The following is a 22,911-nucleotide window of genomic DNA, read 5'->3' on the forward strand; positions in this document are numbered from 1 at the left end:
GGTTCGCAAGTTTCTCCTCCCGTGCTGATTTTAGCACTTCTAAGATAAATCCCCATAGTTTGAATTCCGACACCTTCCGAGTGGCCAGTGACCTCTGAGATAATGCAGCCGTAATTCCATCCCATCTGCCAGGACTGTATAAATCAGAGGGGGTTGTTAAAAGCCCTTCCTTCTCCAACAGCAAGAGAACTGCTGTTATCTCCTTTTTGGAAGGAGCCTGTTTTCCACAATGAAGTTTACAAGCGTGAAGAATTACCTTGATAATGGCTTTCATGTTGCCTTGGCTGAACGTAAGTCTCCTGGTCTCAACCTGGCACTTCCCCGAAAGTACCTGGGGATTCCAAGATTTCTCCCACCTGTCGAAGAGTAATGGCCACTCCTCTCTGACCCTGGGCTTCCACCACTCCGCGATAAGGAGATTCGCTACTGCAGTGGGTTCCTGCTGCCGAAAGCAGACAGCTGCTTTGCTTCTAGCACGTCTTATCACATCGAGGGATCACCATTTGAAGGCTTTACGATCGTTAATGACTTTACGATCTCTTGCCTTCTATCGAAGCAGCAGCCAGGCCAATTACCAAGTAACACCAAGGTGGCAGAGTGGTAAAATGGCAATTTATTGAAACAAACACATCCTTATATAAACTACGCCTTTCGTGTCCGCCTACTGCATTACACATCACTAAGATGCTTCTGGAAATTTAGGGGAAGGGCCTGTCACGTAACATCCCTATAAGTTCCCCGTATTTCTCCTAATACAACAATGGCCCTGGATCCGACTGAAACTTCTGTTGTGCCAGAGTTTTCTGCTGTTCTTGGGCCTGCTTCAGCTTGTCTTCATCATCCTGGTCCTGCTGAAAAGGGACATCCTGCACTGGGTCCTGCCTGTGGAGCAGGCAACTGCCCTTGGCAGCTGTCCACCAAAACCCGTTATTTTCTGACCCCAGAACGCACTTTGTCGTGGTACCGTTGGGTCTGCACAGGCATTAGGTGTGCCTGCCCTGTCACCAGTAACATCAATAAAATCAACCTCATTCCCAAAATGAAGGTGCATGAAGGGCGTCAGACCCAGTCGACAGATGTCTGTTGCACCATGGGAAGGAAATAGTGGGATTCTGGAGCTTAGAAATAAGAATCAGAGAATCAACCTCCAAGACGCCCCACCATCCACCTACCACCAATATTTCATTGTACCACCCGTGTGTACTTAGACGTGCAGGATCAACCAGCCGGCTGCTGATTGCTCGCTCTCTTCTCTGTTCTGCCTTGCCCTTCCCAGGTCGACGGCGGCGGCTACCATGGCGAACACCTCTCAGCATGGCAGGCAGCTCTCCGTCACTCACTGCCTTGTCTGAGTCTCCCTGGGCATGACTTGAGACCCTCTCGTCCTACTGCTGGGTACATGGGACAAATAGTCATTCTGGCTGTATCGGTGTGACTCAGACAAACCAATTCTCCACGGCAATCAGGGCTTTAGAAGGAACTGCTCTGTGGTCCTCCTGATGGTCTGTTTCAGAAGAGAGATGGTTATGTGTCGGTCTGATCTTACTACATCCAGCACCAGAAGAAGGTAGATGGTGAAACAAAATAACAAAATAAATAATAGAAGTTAAAGATTAGTTAAAATAATCATGATTTCCTTCTAATTCTTGTCATTAAAGGTTCTTCTGTGGTGACACCTTCCCACATCTTAGGGCTAGTGGATGCTTTTACCCGAGTGTAGCGAGTCCATCCTTTCTCAGTCATCCTCATGGCTGTTTCAGTCTGTTTCAATCATTAGAAGTACTTGGAATGGTCCTTCTGAGTCAGGTTGCAGCTGTGTCTCCTTCCTGGTTTGCATCAGGATCCAGTACCTGGCTTGAAATGGGTGAACCTGGTCAGTAGCAGTTACTGCATATCCTGCCTTAGAGTCTCCTCGTCTTACAAAACTGCAGCTGTTGGTAAAGCAGGCATCTTCTGCACCTTCTAAGGGTTTGTCCTTCAGGTCCGACTGACTGCAATGTGCAGCTTCAGTTGTTTCAGAGCAGTCAGGAGATACTGGTTCTCCAGGAGTACCGCTAAGGAAAGATACTGGGTTGACAATATTAGTTACAGTTATTTCTACATCATCCTGTTCTACCAGGATGGCTTGGTATTTCAGGAATCTTTGGGGTGAGAGCCAATGTCCCCCTTTTGCCTCCGATACAGTAAATGCTGTGTGAGATATTAAAACTGGTATCCTTTGGCCCAATGTAGATTTACAGGCTTCTTGAATACTGAGCACCAGTGCAGCCACCGCCCTCAGGCACCCTGGCTATCACTCACTCGCTTCCTTGGCAATTTGCGGCTCAGGGGTTTGGCAGATGGCTTATTTCCTGGCAGTACTTAAGGTTCAAAGTCCAGCTGTAATCTCATATGCCAAATATGTAACTTGCTGTTGTTATTTGTGCTTTCTGTAAACCAAGACACTCAGCAAATTCGCAGACCGATGCATGGTTCTCTTTTGTTGCTATGGCATCCACGTGCTGCGGTAAAGTTCCGCCCTGGGATGGAGGATCCCAGGTCTCAGGCTCACGAGTTGACCGGTTCTCAAAAATCATTAGCAGTTCTCACAACCCTGGGTAACACTGTCCCAGTTAACTGAGTCTCTGCTCCCCATATTGGCCAAACCAGGCAGGAGAGACATCCTTCAGAAGTTAAACTCCACCTATTCATTCCTTAAGTGGGTTAATAAAGCACATGGATTTGCCACCGCTGAGCGTATCCCTTTGACAATACTATTACTTGCCCTCAAGTCTTATACCAAACTATTGCACTTGCTATCAAAAATTTTTGCAAAATTGGAGTCCAAACTCCAAAAAGTTATCTATTATTTCTTCTATCCTTCTACAGTTACATATCCTTATACGGCACCACTTTACCCTGACTAGGCAAGCTCTTGCTTTTAACTTCTATTTAGGGCTTCACGTTTGGCCCTGATGCCCACACCCCTAAGTGCATCATACTTGAGATTGCTGTGACTCCTGGGGGTACAACATTGTTTTTCCCTGTCTGTGTTAAAGCCAGACTTACAGTTTTTAATCTGTCAATATTGTTGGACCCTTAGCTCCAGTTTTATTAAATTTCTTGCCAGAGTAACCTGGCAGGTACAAGAATTTCTGTATTCCTACTTAGCTTATATTTAATTAATCCAAAAACCGTAAACTTTTTCTTGTTGGGCAATAGCTTCTACTACTGTTACAAAACCATCTATGAGTAGTAAGAAGCACCCATATCCACCAGAAAATAAACCTATTTATCCTGCTTCCCTAATTGCAATTTCCCATTGCAGTTTGCACGCTGCTTTCCTTCCGGTGTGGCAGAGCCCTCCCTCGGCTCTTCGAGCCCCCGCTCCCCCCACCTTTCCCTGAGTGTTATATGGGGGGGAGATTCTCTAGAGGGTCCTGTCGATTAGTTCCTTTTTCTAATTCCTCTCTTTCCTGGTCTGGGCCCTTTTTCTTTTTCCTAGTAACAGGCTGATTTCTCATATCCGACAGGCAGCGTATTCTGATTCCTCCTTCAAAAAGGGGTTTTGTTCTTTACATACAAATTCAAGATCTGATGAACCCAACCTTCATCAGATCCATATTTTGGCCAAAATATTGATTTTCCCTGTAGTGGCTCTCTAGGCTGTATCTGTATAAAATATTTAAACATCTTTTCCCTATTCTTTTTCCTGGTTTTGGGATCATTTTTCCCTGTCCTTCAACTTATACGCTAACCACCACCGAATACGGTATTTGATGAGGGTGTTCTTGCTTAGAGTCCCTCTCAGTTTCCCAGCGATATCTCTCTGATATGCTAATATACATCCTAAGGGAGTTTTCTTAGGTATCTCATTCCCTTGTGTTCCCCCCATTACTCTGTTTTCTATTGATTTATAAACACACAATGAGGGGGAACGATGGTTCTGCTTGGAGGATCATACAAATTAAATCAATGTCAAGAGCAACGAGCGTCACCTTGATTGGTCAGCCACTGAGCAGCTCTGCCACCCAGGGGAAAGTGCTCGTGCCTTGCACCATCAACTCTGCAAATCTGCTGGTTAAACAGCTGTAAACTGTATCACAAGACTGAGATATTCTGTTCTACTTATTGTACGGTCTTTGCATTGTAGAAAAAGGAACAAGCACTTGAACAGCACAGAAGAGGAAGTATCAATAGGTTTTGTGCTCTTTGAGTGTGCACTGTACTGCTTACCATCAGCGTTTGGCATGCCAATCCTTCACAGCACTAAAGCAGGTAGAGTTGTGAGTCTCGAGTAAAAACGGGTAGGTAGGAATCTGACAGGAGCCACAAGATAGCATTTCTCTAAAAACCTCATGACCATGTCAGTGTATTCAGTCAAAACCGACAGATGAATCTTGTGGCAGAAATGGCGTCATGAAATAAATACAGTATGTTACACAGGATTAAAATAGAACATTTTACTAGTTATTTCAAAGAATAGATTCTTTTTCTTCCATCATTCTTGTCTGTACGTTCAGACTCCAGCTAAACTCCAAACAGATATTCTTTTTTTGTTAGGTACCAAATCCAAATATGCCAAGGTAAAAGATTTAGGATAAAGAAATACCCGATCTTTTTGTTCCTCACATGGTAGGCTACGTTGCATTTCTCATGCCTAAAACAAGTACTGTCACTCAAAATATTTGGTCAGAAACCTCAAGTTGAAAAGGAGGTATTTGACAGAAATGTCACATTTACATCAGCATAACATGCGAACAGCTTCTAAAGACAAACACTAAAAGAAGTTTCCTGTAGGAGAACCTGTGCAAGGGGAAAACAGACAAAATCACAGTAGCGTAAGTCCATTTACTACCAGAGCAGAGCCAACAACAATCGTCATCCAGGTCTCGAGGTAAAACTTAACTATAGGGACAGAAAAAGAAGGGTGATACCAGTCTTTTCCTCATTAATTGCACACATTTATCAGTTGACTTTTCCAAACTTTCAAGAGGTATTGGTATTGTTGTCACAGCTAGTTTGATCTCATCCTGAAGAAAAAGTTGGTATAACATAACAGGACACTTTTCTCGTGTGAATATGCACTTTTCTTTTTTCTCCCCTCTCCACCCCCACAGTATTTCACTGGAGAACAAAAGTTTGCTCTGTATTGCTAATTCTTTACAGGTATTACTTGGTAGTTATGAACGGCAGCATCTCTCAGCTCCCTGCTTAAGTTGTAAAATGACACGTTCCCTACTTCAAGTGAATGAGCAGAAATAAAAAGCAGCTGCCAGTAATTTATATAGTGTATTTTACAGCTAATATTTACTTCAAAGATTCTGAAACAATTCTGTCTCTTCTGACAGCCTATGCCCTTCACAGCTGCATTTACACATATTAGCCTTGGAAAAATGTTCACTTTTTATTCCCTTCACTGTGATCCATTTGTCTTACAGCAGGTTTACATTTGAGTGGAATGGAGTTTGTACCATTTAACCCAGCAGCTAGCTGGGCTTGAAAATCTATCTATCTCCTTCCTATTAATTACTTTTTATGCCTCTTTCGGTCTCATAGAGTCCTGTATCATTCTGGTTTATTTCAGAGGAATATAGCCATAGGATGACAATTATTGATGGATCATAAAAACTGGAGCTAAAAGACCGTAAAAAGAAGAAAACATAACTGATGTGGGGAGAGATGAAAAGATGAAAAACTGACTGGAGAAGAAAATTGGAATGAGCTAATTCACAAAAGAAAATGAATAAACCATGGACAGGTAGCTCCGAATAAGATTAATTGCTACACATTTCCTTCCCCTTTACAGTTTTTACCGTATTTAATCAACTATTTCACAGTTCTGCATAAATACGCTGTACTCTTACAAATGCTATTTCCACCCTTATCTAAGTTTGCTACTTCAGCACTGGTTGAGATTCTCTGCGTCCATGAACTGGCTATATCGCTACTGACTTTGGTAATGCTACTCAAATTTAAACCAGCCGAGGATTTGCTCCATTGACTTTCATGGATTTATTTTTAATTTATTCCTTTGAGCTCAGAGTCGAGAGCTCTGGATGTAAATCTTGAACATAAATAGACACTTTCCAAATCTAAACAGTATAGCCACAAGTACCAGTACAGGAAAAACAAGCTAGGCATGTATGGAACTGTCTGAAAAGTTAACCAAATGTTGCTGTGCATATATTAGTAGTTTACCATTTATTAAACAACAAATCAAGATAAAAAAAACCAAAAACTAACAAACTTAAATGAAGTATTGTTTAGTGAAACGTGAGCCTGTCAAAATAGTTGGGGAGGACAATTAATTGGTACAAATGTGAGTGCAAATTTTGTTTTTTAAACTTTAAAGCATGTCATTTGTAGTATACAACATATGTGCACGATACAAATTTCATACGTTTTCTTCAGTGACAATAAAAAGTGCAGTTCGTTATAAACTGAAGTAAAAATCAAAATTAAAAAAAAAAATAAATCACAGTTTTGTCATTGGTATGTGAAGGTTATTCCAAGGGCCCATCCAGAGTTCCTCTTCATCTGACTGTGTGTGTTCACTGTGAGACTCCAAGGGCTCTTTTACGTCCTCGTTATCAACAACAGATTCTTGCTCTTCTGTGCTTTTCATTTTGGGGCCACCTGGCTTCGTTACTATGTTTTCGGCCCCTATAGAGGAAGCAAATGAGACGCTACAAGGTCTTGTGTTTATTTTATCACTAGAAGACGGTCCCTTTGACAACGTGTTCAGAGGGACGTTCTCCTCATGTGTCACTGCAAGCTTGTCCAGTTTCTTGAACTGTTTCCCAAGCCTCACTGGAGATGTCACTTTTAAATTATTAGCAAGGCAAACACGTCGGGTTCTGACAACAGAGCCGTTCTGTGCAATGTAGATGTTACCATTGACGTTGCTTTGAATATTGGGGTTGTTAAGACGATTCCTCTGGCTGGAATCAGGAGCGCTGTCTTCTCCAGTAGAGCTGGTCTCGTACTCCGGGTCAACGATCAGCTTGATCCTTTTCTTTCTGGCCCACTGTTTGACAGCAAATAGAAACATTATTAAATCTCAGTGTGATTTCTTATGGCTTTTTGTCTTTTTTCCAATCTATCTCATCTTTTATCTAGACATTTCATGTGAAATTTTGACTCGCTCTTCTGTACCACTCCTTTTATATTGTACACTGGTTTATAACTCTTCTGATTACCACTGCGTACCACTGTCATATATGACTGAAGCTTCAACACACCAACAATTCCTTGTACTTGAAAGTTATAAGAATGAACTCAGCTTGTGAACAGCACCATGTCACACAGATGGCATAAAACAAGATATAAAAGGTATAAAGGTATAAAAACTTCAAGCGGGGGGTGGGGAAGTGGGTTCTAAAGATGCATTCAGCTCTGTTGCCATTAAGTCAAAGTGCATCTTCTTTTCAGAACTCTGGGTACAAAGACATTGCTTTGAGAGCAGATTTCTCTATATCCATATTAGTAAACCAGTCATATTTCAACAAAGCAATGTGTTTGTCTTACATATTAAAAACAACAGCACTGGTGTCCCTTTCTAATTGGAATCGGAAGGCACTTAGAAAAAGAAATTGGGTAAGTGATGCTTTCAATAAAATACTGTACTAAGGGGTAGTATATGCTTGGGAAGGTCTTGGAAATTTTCTTAAAGAGTTAAAGCAAATAACTTCCATGTTGCAGTGAGTTGGTGCTAACAGTGATGAAAAAAATTCCCATTACTTAATTCTAAGTGTCTCCTCGGAATACCCTAAAACAAGGTACTACTGTTGAATTACTAATGAAAACACTTGTTTTTTTAAGGCAGCAGATACCATCATGACAGGCTCCCACATCAACACACATGCATGCACATAAGAAAAGTCAGTTTTTAGAAAAAGAAAATCATGCCAGGTAAAAATGGGTGATAATTCTTGAGCTTCTATATACTTTTATACTTCACAGAAACTACTTGTAGGGATATCAGTTTGTTTCTGATAAAGACATATAATTTTCTTTGCACGGGCAAATGCCAGTGGATGAAAGGACTAACTAGTTTAAATGGGATCTACATGAAAGTACTGTGTGCGACCTGACTCTGTGCTATGGGGGAATACAAGAAAGTGAGCAATCGTAAATCTAGTTCACGTCTCGAATGAGTCCAAGTCCAAAGCTGAGAAGTTACTACCACAATTTATTGCTCAATATCATACCCAACTATCAAAGTGTCATTAATGTTCAAACACCCTTCTCTAACAGAGACTTCTTGGCAGAGCTTTGGTGAATATGGCAGAAGTTGTACTATCTTAAAAGTAAGGCTAATCCATTACTGCCTCAATGCATTATTATTATTATTTTTATTTTTAATTACTTATCAGGATAAATGGTTGAGAAACAGTTCTATGGGTTTTGATAAAAAGCAGATAAATTATAGATAGCTTGTGTGTATATGAAGCTCTCACGCTTTGCTGTCAGAATGGATAAGAGCACCATGAAGCAGTACATCATGCAGCAGGGCTTGTTTCCTATTAGTGAATTCAAAGGCTCCTTTGAGTTGTAAGCAATGGAAATCCCTCTGATGTAATCAAGATCATTCTAGGCAGAAATGTGCTGCTTAAAGTGCTATAAGATTTCCTTACTGAATAGCATTAAATACTGCAGATTTTGAAAGATAAATACCAATTTTGAAAGGTAAATACCCAAATATTGAACATAGGTAACAGTTACCTGGTCACCTTCACCAATAGTCTGCCATTATGCTTCTCAAACTTTTAAACAGACTTTTGTTGTTGTTTTTTAATTACAACAAAACAAAACAAACATACTATAAAATGGAAGGGCAGAAGGTTGGAATTAGAACTCATTTCTTTTTCTGACCAAGTTCACTTCGTACACCCACCTCTAGACTTCTGCCTTTTACATCACTGATACTTGAATCTCACAACTCAGAAACAGTTTAATCCCAGTGCTGCAAGTAATACTCAGCAGGTATGGAAATCCTGCTTTCCTGCAATTTCAGTCTCCACCCTGGAGACGGGGTGAAGTTTACAGCTGAGAGCTTCAGAAGTTTAGCAAATGCTTTCGTGGTAAGGAAATGTAAATATATGACATTTAAGTCTCTTGTTCTTCAACATTTTGCAACTTCTCCTTCCTCCAAGCGTCACCGTGTAACACAGACAAAACCTGTGTGAGCACAGGGCTCTTAAGAGGTTTGTGCTGTCAGGTTTGTCAAGCTATCCATCACAGTTAATGCAAAATGTAACATATCTTGGCATCACTATATGCGTAATGCTAAAAGGATTAAACGTAAGAATTAATACAATGCTGTATGACTTAAATCGGGAGAGAAATCTGTCCTGCCACTGCTATGTGAAAACTAATCTTTCTGCACCCAGCATTCTTTCAGAAGAATTACATTAGTTTGGTAGTCCACAGTTTTGTCCTTAAGGCATAAAAAACTGAAAAGCTTAAGCAATAAACTTTGTGTATTTCATTTTGGTTATCTCTAGTCAAGTATGTATTGTTTAGGAAAGACCACACAGAAGGCACAGCAAACAAGATCACTCCTTCTTGCAGAACATCCACCTACTGTTGTTCCTTTTTAAAAGGATGTAGAATCACCAGCAGTCTCAGATTCTGTAACAGCAGTGTCAAGGTTGTCATCTGATTGAGACTGACTTTGCTCTTGGGATCTCTTTTTTATTTTCTTTCTTTTCACATTGGTGTCAGAACTCTGAGTCTCAGTATCACGGGAAGTAGCAGTTTTGCCAGAAGTGGCGCTAGCTGTGTTTTTTATCCCTCCGGTACCTTTAGAATTTTTCCTTTTGCTTCCATTCTTACCAATAGCTTTCTCCTTGTCACTGCCGCTATTATCTGCATCAACTTCCTCTGCACTTTCATCCTCATTATCCCCACTGTTAACACCTGATTTCCTTCTCTTGTCTTCTTCCTTAGCAGCATTTTTAGCACTTTTTGCATTTGCAGATGTTCTAGAAACTGTCTTATTCTTTGTGTTATCTGCTGTCTTATCAGGGCTTGCACTGACTTGCTCCGTATCTGCTTGCTCATCTTCTTCCGAAACCTCTTCTATCGTGTCTTCTATTTCAAGGCTGGCTGAGGAGGTTTTGCTCTTGTAGCTGGATCCTGATGTTTTCCTGTAGCTTGTACCTGATGCGTTCGAGCTGAATGATTTCTGGCTGGATCGCCTTGTTCTGCCACGAGAGCTACTTCCCCTACTTTTTGTACTTGACCTTCCAGTACTCCTTCTACTGCTAGAGTCACTAGTTCCTGATTTGCTGAATGAACTTTGAGTAGATGAGCTCTGTGACAGGCTATCGTCTTCATCGCTGTCAGACTCTTCCTCATCACCGTCCTCTTCAGAAGAGTCCTCCTCTGATTCGCTGCTAGAGCTGGATCCAGAGCCATCATCAGAATCCCCGATATCGTGCTCAGATTCCTCATCAGAATCCACGGTACTTTCAGTGGCTTCATCTTGGTCCAGAGTTACTGTCAAATAGTCTTTATCTTCTGACTCTGACCCAGAGCTACTACTCTTTGCAGATGACTCATCTGAACTGTATTTTCTTCTCCTCTTCTTCTTCTTTTCATAATCACTTTCCTCATGTTCACTCTCTGCTGTGATACTTATTGAAACTCCTGACTTTGCTTCATCTCTTTCTTCCTCCTCTTCTCCTTCCGAACGCATTGCATCTTTGCTAGTGGGCTCTTGAAATTTTCTGGAGACACTGATGCGTTTTAACACATGATTTAGCTTTCTCATCGAAGGTCTGTCATCTGTTGATTTCTGGAAGTAGCTTCCCCTGATAATCATGCTTTTCTCACCATCCGCCTGGCGAGCTGACATCAACTTGGCGTAACTGGAATCTTTCCTACCACCTTTCACTTTCTGCAGAATCATTGGGAATATCTTTGCTTTCTTCCACGGAGAACGAGCAGACTCGCGTCTTCCTACTGGTTTGTGAGCACTGACTGCTACGCGACTTAAATGCATCACTGCTTTTAGTTTTCTCCTTCCCTGGCTGGTTCTATATGCTCTTCCAGAGCCATGCCTTAGATCCATCCCACCATCTAAAGGTCTAACTTCTATTTGAGCCCCTGCTCTCTGGCTTATACCTCTGCTTGAAGGACCTCTGCTTTGAATCATTCCCTGCAAATTACGAAAATGGAACTTGATTAAAATTGGAAAGATAATTATTATGAAAACCTGTACCCCCAAAGGAAATCAACGGGAACAAACGCAAAGCTTTTTTTCCAGCACCAAAACTAATGTGTTTTAGAATAGCTTATCACAGAAGTTATGGGGAAAGTTTAACTTTTAGAAGAGGCCGAAAATGCACAACTACCTTGCCTTGCCAGAGAAAACGACTGGCTCACAAATGTTATCTCTTCTCATTTAATTAAAACCCATGTGATGGATTAAGAATCTAGTAATTACGAATATTACATTAAAAAAGTGAACCATTTCATCTCCTTTCTTCTGGCTGCCACTGACATTTTAAATTTTCTTTACATTCAGTTGTGAACTCTCTGATAAATTAGTTTAGGTGACTGATTTTCTCACTGGAAAATCACCAGTTATAGGCAGAATATTAGTTAATACTCCCTTCAGTTAACAATATAAAAGGGAATTACCCAAGGCTATGTAGACTTTTCATTGATGCAGAAATCAACGTTAAGGGAAAAAGCAATGTGAATATTAACAGAAACTTTGCAATTACTGTTTTATTTCTATAAAAAGGAAAAGAGGTGCTGATGCAAACATCAGCAGTCGTCTGACGATAATTAGGATTGGAAGAGTTGATTAGTTGGTCTATGTGCAATATTCTCAATACTGTAACCCATTTTATAAAAATCCATTCGATAAGGTTTACAGTTGCTTCAGCTTGCTGTGGAGACAGAATCATTGTGCCAGAGATGCTTACCTCTTCTGCTGTTGGTCCATGCGGACTATAGTAGTAGCCACCATCGTTCTCCACCATGACTTCCCCATACTCATCATACATCCCTGAAGGAGACAACAAGCGGCGGCGGCTCCCGTACTGAGGCAGTTCATACCTGGCAAAAACACCACCAACTCTTTGTAACAAATGCATACTAACACCCCTAAATGACGTTACTTTCTTCACTTACTATCTATTTTTTCTCCTTTACCATTAAGAAGGATATTTCATTTTTGTTGTTTTTACATCAGCAGTAGTGCAATTGGAACCAGCCATAAGCCACTACAACTGGAGGAAGCTCAAACTGCCAGGTCTCCAGAATCTCCCATGTGCAATAAGCCTTACTTCCAGATACTTATTATTTTTAATTAACTTCACTGGGGGATGAAAGAGTAGATTCCCTGGGATCAGTTCTGGAGAATCCCTGCAATCTTGAAAAAAATATGCAATTATCTCTGAACTGACTGCAGTCAACATGTCTTTATCCAAATGATGTTACATGCTCTGAGGTAAAATTAGCTTCCTAAAAGTAGCTGTGGGTTATATAACATCCATTTAAGGTTCAAGAAGTTAGTTTTGTTGTTAGCACACTTAGTCGTGGATGCAAAGATTAAAGTAACCCTGGGGCGAAGGGAAGTCTGCAGATCAGGTGCTGTAATAACAAACATCACCAACCTTGACAAGCAGCATTTCAAAAATATACAGGAAAAGTGAAAATATACCCATGCTCATAACTGTAGTAATCTTGCCCATAGTATTCCTGCCCTGGATCAATTCCAGACTCCATACTTAATTCCTGTCAAAAGAGAAACATGGATTGAACGCACAGTTACACACGATATGAAAAAGATACAAAGTGCAAAAAAAATCAACCCAACAAAACCAGCAACCCAAAAAGAACTAATAATTAAAAGAACACAATGAGAAGTGAACACGAGCCTTAAATGACCCCTTCTCTGGTGTACTCACTGGGAGTGACTGCTCTAAGTCAGCTAAACACTGACACTGAACTGAATTCAGTGCTAATGAACTGTCATTTCTTGAGCCTCCCTGAAAGGAAAAATCCGGTGTTCAAGTATTAGGGCTATTTTACTTATATGCTTTGTTCAGATTTCTTTCTTAATGTTTGTAACCTACAAAAACATCAGTGTTCTTTTCACACGTTATTGGCATTAGGCTGCTGCATGGAATGTCCCTGCACAGTGAAGAGCACGAAAGCTTTGCTTTAGGCAAGAGATGCATCTTGTCTCCGTCACACACTTCCAAGGGGGGAAATACCCTGTCCAATTAAACTGAAGGTGCTTCTGAACATCCTGTTGTTGCTTACAATGGCTGTAGAAACAGTCCCCATTCTCCACCATTGATAGCAAAATCTCACAAAAGTTACACTTGCTCTATTGCTTATACTGGGAGTGACACAGGATCTAAAAGATTTTATAGAGAAAGTTCTGTATTAATAAACCATCACTTCACAGCAGTGTTAATGCTTTCATTATCTTGGCAGGCCAACTGCTTAGTTCATCTCTAGGTATAATAATCAATTATCACTTGACTGGCATCTGAAAAAACAGAGCACAGCTGGATATCAAGGAACTGCACACAGTACTTGAGGGGCAGACTCACAATACCAAGCAGAGGGAGATGACTGACTCCCCGCTCCTGCTGGCCACTCTATGTTTGATACAAGCCAGGATGACACTGGACTTCTTGGCCACCCAGGCACACTGCTGGCTCATATTCGGCCAGCACATCTGTTCAAGCCACAAGCGGCCAAAGTATCAAACAGCAGTGTGTATTGGGTATTTAATGAAAACTGCATTGATGGGTTAACAGTGTTAGGACGTTCCTTTTCATCTAGGACAGTCAGGAAAGGGGAAAGATGAGTTTTGATTGGAAAATGACGTAGAAGTTGTCTAAAAAGTTAATGAGTAATTAAGACATGAAAAGCTGCAGTACCTCTGGTCTGAGAAGGGAAGGTCTCAGCAACTGCTGTTGCTGTAAAAGAAAACCAGAGAGGGTTTTGTTAGGCAGCATCAATTAAGAAAGAAATCTTAAGAACAAAAGTCCTTCACAATATTTCGTACGCAGGCACTTGAATACCTCCAAATTCAGCAAGCAGCAGAAAAACACTATGCATCTACTATGGTAACTTGATTTCATAGTGCACTATTTTACTTAATATGAAATTGATTTTCTGTTTATGCGGTGGTCCTCTAAACTATCTGACTCAAAAACCCAAGAGAATTATTGCATTGTGTGTTGGGAACCACTCTCCTCTGAAAATTTGGGGAGCACTGTGTCAGCCAAGTTCCTTGGCCAAAGCTGAACTGTGGGAGATGGGGAAGATCTGTATCTGAATTAAGAGATACAAATCAGCTTTGCAAAGGGAAGACAAATCACAGTACAACAGAACAAATCTGCCGTTTGTAAATCTAAATAAGGAGCTGCAGACTCCAGAGGCACATCCTAAAATTAATCAGTGCTCATCAGTAAATATCAACCATCAGGATGGGAATGTGCTTTGGAGGACTTACTGAACGAGTTCATTTAGGAAATTCTCCATGTTATTAATCGCTAGAAAAATGATTCTATGTGGGGAAATATTGGTGGTAGATGGGTGGCTGCACTGCATGATCCTGGAGGTCTTTTCCAATGTGGGTGATTCTATGATTCTATGATTTCTATGAAAAAAAAGAAGATGCTGTAAGGACAGACTGCACTGGGTTGCAGAAAAGGCCCATGCTGAACCCATGCAGTGGGCTGCAGCAGATGATTCAACCTGCTGCTCTAAAACATGAAAAGCAATGGAGGCAATTCCCTAGGAAACGTTTTGGCAGTCTGTCAAGCAGCAATCCTCCATCCTGGAGGTTATGTTTGTGCCACAGAGTTTACCAGCCACCAGTGCATCTACGCTTCCTGAATGCATCCAGTCTTTATGAACTAATTTGGCCTCTAAAACATCCACTGCTTCACAACACAGGCTGTATGGGAAAAGTCTGCTGATAAAATCGGTAATTTAAATGTAAGCACGGAACAGCCTTACCTCTTGCTGTGCATATCCTCGCCTTGAGATCAGAAAAAGAAAAAAACCACATTAGTATACTTCTGTTTGACTATACAGAGATGCATACTGGCATTCCTTCTGAGAGAGGTGAAACGATAATGTGATTAGAAATATTACTAGCAAGAAAATAAATGCATATCTGCAATACAAAATATGTCTGTCTTGAGATTCGCTCTGTACATACAACATGTTGCAGGAGGAAGGCTGGTGAATCTTTGGGATCTTTTCTTGCTTTAGATTGCAAATGAATGAGAAGAAATCCCTAATCCCCAAAAGTCAGAGAGCCAGTGCACCTGGTGCAACACAGCAAAGGGGAGCTGAGTAAATAAAGGTTCAACAAGCAAAGGCTTTGATTTCCTTCTGTTCTCAGAAGATATCCTGCCAAGTCACCTTCCCTGTTGTCTTTGAATCCTAGAAAGACCATCTACAAAGAGACTGTCCTTTCACATACCTTTTTTAAGCAGTGAAACAGTTCCTCTTCTACTTCTGGACTTATCTACAGTACAGAAATTGGCCTGAAGCTTCTATTAGTAATTTAACTATGTTATTATAATAATTACACATTTCCTAACACTTGCTCAGCGGGGGGGTGAGTGGTATTATTTGTGCTATCTATGATTATTGCGCCACTGGCTTTATGCTGTTGATCTCTGGAAATTTCTTTGCTCATTTGAGTTCATTTTCTTGCCGCCATTCATCTGCATGACAAATGCACTCATATCTATCGAGGTCTGTATCTTCACATTTTGAGCCAGAAAATTAAAATGATTAAGAATGACAAATGGCAATTTAAGCCTTTGTATCATTGTTGTTGTTTTAAATTATTATCATTTTTAAGAAGGGAAGAATGAATGTTCAAAAGTTTGCTGAACTTAACATACTGCACAGGCAACAGTCTTGGGGAATCCATTAATTACACTTAAGCAAATGAAAAAGAACAGAGTATGAATCCTTATTATTCTTTACTGTTATCTCTAAAGTTTCCTATTAATATTCAACACATGGAATTTATTATCAGCATTAAATTAACGTTGTCGCCCATATGATATGAAACTGAAGAACAACCGCAATGAAGATCACAAGATGAGATGTGACTTCTCAAAGCCCGCTTGAGCGACACTGTATTTAGCTTTCATATCACCTACAGCAATCTCCAGAAAAAGGTTTTGTGTTGCACAGGGGGTAAACAAACCTATTCATCTTAATTGCTCTCGAGTAGTCACTATATTGCAGATTAAAGTTTTAATATAAGGATTTATAATTCAGTTGTAATTTAACTTTCTTTGAATTATCATCACAGAATTGCTGACATTTCACTTATTTATAATTTCTTGTGTCCAGGATTAGGAAAAAAAAAAAAAAGAAAAAAAAAAGTCCGTTTACTCAATACAGCACAAGGAACTACACTGACTAAAAAGCAAATGTCAGAATGACATCATTTGTTTCCAGGAAGGAACTTACAGTGCCCCTCCACTGAGGGAGGAATTGCTTCTGGATAAACATGAGCAGTCAAGACTTCATGGCAGTCAGTCTGAGAGAAAGCAAGAATGCTACACCTGTGATGTTGTGTACCAACACCAACACACCAGCTACTGCGCATCCATGGGATTTAATGAGAGAGATGAAACAGGAGTGGATTTACATGTAGAAAGGTGGCAGCCTTTCATAGGACTGCGCTGCTAACGCATTGCGCTGCAACGCTGCGCTGTGTTAATGGAACTGTGGTTTGCCTAAAGCAACAATTTCCCCAATTACTGACATCCCACCATGCTTCTGCCATTTCATACTTTTTATCTATTTTCACCTTTAAGAAATAATCATAAAACTCCAATACTGCAGCTACTAATCAGTGGAAGCAAGTGCTTATCAATTTGCTCTGAGTTTTAAAATGGAGGTTTCCCACAGTTCATAACTTGAACATGAAGAGAAGATGAATCTGAAAGGGAGGTAAGCATTAACGTTACTGTTTGATTTCAGATGTACAAACAGTTCAAAGGGAAGAAGAAGGGAAGAAGAGTTCTCTGCAGAAGCAACCTCTGTCCCTGCTTGGAACTCTCCCCAGCCATACTGTTGATAGAAGGACCAGAGTTCTGTCAAGGATCACAACTGTCTGTGATTAACCAAATCTGACATCTCAAGGAGGGGTCAATAAGCTTATATATGGTCAACTTTTTGTCAAGTAGCATACTGTCCATAGCAACTCATAGTGCAGCAGAACAGCAGCAGCGTTCAGACTATGGGATGGAACTTCCCTGGCATGGGTTAAAGTACAAGCTGTTGGTATCATTTCTTTCCCAGTCTAATATAATTATATATATTTTATTTATTTTTCATTCAATAAAGGCTATTCAAGAAATCAGCAGGAGAACCACGGTTGCTTCAATTGCAGACAAAAATAAATTAGGTTTCATAAACTCTTCAAATTAATAAGGGCTTCAAGAATGAGAGAAAGTAGGTGTTCCTCATTAGTGAAGAGCAGATTACAGTGACCCCAGCAGGCTCTTCTAAGACTGAATGGATGAAAACAAACATTTAAAGAGGAGCTTTGGTGTGATGTCCGACCTTTCTGCCTAAGGAATGCCACAAATAATTGTAGCGGAATAAAATCCTTGAAGTTTACCTTCTGAATTAATAAACATCTGCGGATCTACTGCGTGACACTGCGCACTGCAAAACTAGGCTGCATTTATCCACTGCTTCAGTAGTTGATGAGATGAGCATCACAAAGGTATCCATTAAGGATGTGAAGTAGGAGATGGATACTTAAATGCGGATCAGTGATGTAAGAGTTGATCCACTGTGATCCACTTTGGCAAAGAAGGAAATGAAACTCACAAGTTGAACCAACCTAACATTCATTTAAATGCCTGAATTACTTTTACTTACCATGTGTTTCAAAGGACAAGCTAATTTAGTAAAATTCACAAATTTAATGTAAAAGTGTTACTAGATGACTGTGAGCAAAAAAGACAGTAAGTAAATTACAGGACTTTTTGCAAGTACTTGAGAAATCTTCACTTGGTGACACTAATTAGAGTGACTTTATTACGTTTTAAGAAGAGCAAGTTGTCTTAGCTGTGAAGTTCGCAGCGTGAAAGTTAAAAAGAGACGTCAACAACATGAACATGCAAAATAAAAACAACTCTCTGTACATGAAATCATTTACAAAATAAAAACATTAAACATGCAGTTACAATGTAAAAAAATGCAATGGAAGGCATGATGCAAGTGACACAAAGGAAACAGCTGAGTTTAGTGACAGGTCAACAGAATACCCTTCTTCAGACTTGGGAAATGCAAATCTGAGCTAAAAGAAAGCATGCCAGCATAGCAGAGCACTGTGCCATCTCCCATGGAATACAAAGATGTATTACTGTAACAACTCGGTCTCACTATCGCTGAGCCCACTTGCTACCGGTACTCGCTTTCTTTGAAGTCCAGTATTTGACTATTATACTCCTCCCAAATAGTTCATCTTATGTGCAAAGCAAGGAATTCCCATTACTGCTACAGGAAAATCACTCTGCTTACTGGTATGACCCACAGCGAGGGCAGCTTAATGTATAGCAGTTATCAAGCCCTCTGCCACCTTTGGCTGGACCTTCTGAACAGATGGACAGCTCTCCCCGAGGCTTTTAGGTAAACAGACTTAAGAAACAACATCATTGATGCAGTGCTGAGAAAACAACGTGTAAAATGACACATTACAAATTTCTGAGTCAACAGGTAAGACCAAGTCTTTCAATTTCAGGATTAGGTAGGGAGTAGTAATAGACAGCAGGGAAACAGAAAAATTCTGCATTTCTAGAGTCTGTGGCAGATACCACGTGCTGCATTAGAGTCCTTGCGCTCAAAACGTTACATGCAGAGAACACTGAACTGAAAACATTACAGTGCTGTCGACTGAGATGGAAAGCGTTTCTCAAGCTCCTCCACAACACAGCTCAAGTTGCCGTTCTGCTGGTTGCCTTCAGCTGCAGCCTCGGGAGTCGGCAGCTCTGGCGTTGCGACTGGTTTGAGCTTAGAAACGTGCTTGGGCAGAACATGGTTTTTGTCTATTTGGCTGTACATGTTGGCCACAGACTTTTCAATCGCTGCTAAGTTCTGAATGTTTTTAAGAATACCTTTCAGCTCCCTACGGGGAGGCGGCTCTGGCACTGTGGCCGGTGATGGGACAGCTGGCTGTCTGGCAGGGGATTTTGAATGCATTGCAGGGGAAAGGCGTTGGGCACTAGGAAGAGATGAAGAAGAAGGAATAGAAGCAGGGGGCAGAGTTGGAGGATGGGGTGGCAAAAGAGGAGGAGATGGAGGCGGAGGAGGCAGTAGAGGAGGAGGGGGTGGGGGAGTTTTAGGTGGGTCTGGAATGTTTTCTGTAACTTCTCCTTTGGTTTGAGGAGCTAGGAAACTTTGGCAAATGGGTTTCTTTATCCTAAAAGATGGAGGAGTTGGCTTGCGAGTTGGCGGAGGAGAAAGTTCTTCAGGACAGTCATGGTGAGTGATGATTACAGAGGGAACCGCAGAGTGCTCCGGCTCAACTACTTCACAAGGTGTTGGAGAGGACAGAGGAGAAGAGCGAAGGCAAGGAGAAGCAACCGCACTTTTGGGAGATTGCTCTAGCACATTATCTCTTTCTTGCAAACAGATGCTGTGTGTTGGCGAACGGGTGGATTTGACATCGGGAGACTTCACTTGCTTCATTTCCTGCAAAGCCTGCTGCTCAAATTGTCTCGCCTTCTCTTTTACAGTTAACGTTGGGCCACTTATTTTTTGAAATAGCGGACTGCTAATATCAGCTCCGCTGTGCCCATTTTCAGTTCCTTCATTCTCTGCTTTGAGTCTTTCCTGTTGCCATTGAATGGGGTCCATGATAACCGGCCTGCTCAGAGAACCAGGTGCGTGTCTCTTAGTAACGTGAGCTGGTACTGTCCACGCACGGTGACTGCCTCCCAAAGAGGCATCTCTCAAGACTAACTGCATAGGAGAAAGAGTATCTAGGGCATCGCTTCTTTTTCGCAGTAACCCAGCAGCAGCAGGACTCTGAGTGACACCTTCCACATACAATGGGTTTTGAGTAGTTAGTGGATTCTCATCAGATAAGAAAGTAATGTTACTTGAAGATTTGGGGAGGTTATTGTTCAATGATCCATTGATATTAGATTGCTTGTGAGCCTCAATAGCACGGGAAGCAAAGCTGCTTATAACTCTCTGCCGATCTCCTTCTTCTAAGACTGACTTTTTTCCCCTGCTTTGTTGGAAATGGTAGAGAAGAAAAAGACTTGAAAGAAAAGAAGATAATCACATGTAAGGAAACATGCATGGACACAGATTTTTATGAGAGAGAAAAAAATAACTTATTATATGAATCACAGCCATAACATTACTTCCAGCAAACTACAGCTATACAACAGAAAAGAAATACTAGACTACTGGGCAAGACATTTACTTTTCACATCTTCATTTGGGAGGAAGGACTTGCAGTGGAGGAGTTATTAAAATCTTAGATTTTGGAAGTATCAAGGTCAGTATTGTACCCTGTCTGTACGGTGATGCAAATCATCAGTGCAACCTGGTATTTCTATGCAGTTGCTCTATGAGCACATTTGTTTCCACCACTGACATGGCAGTGTCACTGTGCCATACAGCACACAGCCAACAGAGTATATTCAAGGGAATTTTTAAGGTAAGCCTATTCTATAATATTGCGTGTCACCCCTTTGCTATTGTATAGAAATGTGTATGATTAAGCGGTCTGTAAGTGTGCCTGAGCTATCTTTTAAAGAGTGCCTATAGGTCATTCACAGAATTAGAACTGTCCTCCAAGCCAACATGAGCCTGAAACCGTGGCCACAGGAGAAGTCAGAAGTACCCCCAGGCTCAACCGAAGCTCAGAGCTGTAAGGTGTAAGCCAAAAGGAGCTGGAGCCAGTCAGCATATATATGTGCTGCACTCCTGACCATTCTTCTGAGACTGATTTTTAAAGAATTGTCAGGACAAGCATTCAGTCTTGTTTTCACAATACCTGTATTGATGCAGAGGTATCAGTATATGTATAAATTTCATCTCTGCACCGTGTTAATCCATGTGAAAAACTCCTGTAATTTGACTACATTTAATTTCCACTCCAAAAGTACAATGCCTCACTGTTTCCCAGAACCTGTCTAGCACCCTGGAGTGCCTCTTTAACCTACCTTCCCCAAATACTTCCAATACCACAAACTTATGAGCAAGTTTTAAGATGAGCAGTATATCAATATCAGCATCCTCAGTTTGTCCGCTAGAAAAGAGTGCCCTCAGAGGCCTGCTTTAAGTAACCCGTACCTGGGGCTGAATATAAACTTATTTCCCCTTGATGTGTGAAAAACTGAAGACACTGGCCAGCTCCAGATAAAATGAAACCCGTGTACTGCCTAACAGATGATTCCCCTTGTCAAAGTGACTCAAAATGTGTTTCCATTGCTACCATATAAAGATTAATTGTAACCAAACAGATCCCTATCTAGCATAGGGAAGTAAGAAAATGGTCTTACAAAGGACGCCTACTCTATAAGCTCTCTGGGAAATTCTAAATGTATCTTCAGGACAGACAGTGGGGAAAATATGACAGTGTAAGGGGACACGGTGGCTGAGTGGGTGTAAAGATTACCTTACCGCCTGTGTAGAATCTGTTTGCAGCTTCACTACTTTTGCCATTAGGTAAGATGCTTTGCTGTTACTCCTTGTGTTGTTCAATGCCACAGTGAAAAACCTTCACCTTTTCTTAAGTAACTGTGGCTAAAGTATATCATGAGACTAATGATACCCACAAAAAAAGCCATTCAAAATACCACTGAAACTATTTTTTTAGGGACTCTGAGCTGTCTCAACAGAACTGGAGTTAAAAAGCCCCACATTCACTAAGATTTGGGTTGTATTCTGTTAACCTCTGAAAAGAATGTGTAATGGAAAAGTTACAACACTTTCCATTTCTGCATGAATGTTGGAAGAAGAGGTTATTATTAGACCTCTTGGTCAGATTGTCCCATTAGGAAGATACCTGAGGGAGGGGCTCACTTCTTCCATTCATTGTAAATGAACAGCACCCAGCAAAACCATGGAGAGTTATACTAGTGCATAGCACAAACTTTTCCCCAAGCACCGCAATTCTCCAAAAATCATTCTGCCTTTGGACAGAATATAATCATAAACTGTAGATAGCTGTTCAAGTGTACAGCTGGATGAAAAATAATTGATTTCATGCTAATAATAAGCTAATTCTTCATTCTCAAACAGCGTGCTGTGAGATTGGTCAAGCATCCTCCATCTATTCAGAGATGAGTGAAATAAACGATTCTGAACTTGAAGGAAGCCCTCCAGTAGAAAGCTCATGCAGGATGACATAACCTTTATGCTACTGGAACGGATTATTTCAAAAGCTTCTCAGCTCCTTCCTCGCTTCACCTGAGCCTTCTCACTTATGAGATTATCCTGAAATCACCTTCTGTTTATGTACAGGTATTTTAATCAATGAAAACATCAGCTCACCAGAATGCTTATCTCCGTAAATTGAAAGACAAGCACACACCTTGTGAGGAATTACAAACATCAGACTAAAAGATTTTGCTTGCATCCAATTACATCTTAAGTCCATGAAGTGAGAGCAAATCTTTGTGCACGCACTCCGGACTTTATTTATTTAAGCTGGCGTGACTGTTTGGCTTTAGAAATAATACCTTTCAAGTTCAGCAATCATATTTCACCCCTACTTCCTACGAAAGGGATGAAGAGGCACACAGGTATTGGAACTTCACAGTAAATGTCTTTCCTGTACTTGATCAATGGACAAATAAAAAATGAGTTTCGGACTGCAAGGTTTTATGGGAAGTAAGGAAAGGAAAACTAGCATTTCTAGTAGCTATGAATATTAAGACA

General features: G+C 40.8%; 1 protein-coding gene across 25 annotated transcripts in view; it reads right to left on the bottom strand.

Annotated features, from left to right (window-relative positions):
- Positions 1-4,427: 4,427 nt before the first annotated feature.
- The window catches only part of PCDH15 (protocadherin related 15), a 528,749-nt gene continuing 510,265 nt past the window's right edge, over positions 4,428-22,911 (bottom strand). For 19 of the 25 annotated variants that reach the window (XM_085554973.1, XM_085554968.1, XM_085554977.1 and 16 more), the window contains 6 exons: positions 14,983-15,004; positions 13,896-13,934; positions 12,662-12,735; positions 11,922-12,054; positions 9,569-11,146; positions 6,899-7,009 (listed from right to left, as the gene is read on the bottom strand). In XM_085554973.1, coding sequence (XP_085411099.1) covers positions 9,581-11,146; positions 11,922-12,054; positions 12,662-12,735; positions 13,896-13,934; positions 14,983-15,004 — 1,834 coding nt within the window. In that variant the 3' untranslated portion in view covers positions 6,899-7,009; positions 9,569-9,580. Of the gene's footprint in view, positions 7,010-9,568; positions 11,147-11,921; positions 12,055-12,661; positions 12,736-13,895; positions 13,935-14,982; positions 15,005-18,025; positions 20,279-22,911 lie in introns of those variants that run through there. The other 6 variants (XM_085554985.1, XM_085554984.1, XM_085554983.1 and 3 more) reach the window with 4 other exon arrangements.

This window comes from Coturnix japonica, chromosome 8 (assembly GCF_054131305.1).
Source record: "Coturnix japonica strain WE chromosome 8, WE-NBRP24, whole genome shotgun sequence".
Lineage (NCBI taxonomy): Eukaryota > Metazoa > Chordata > Aves > Galliformes > Phasianidae > Coturnix > Coturnix japonica.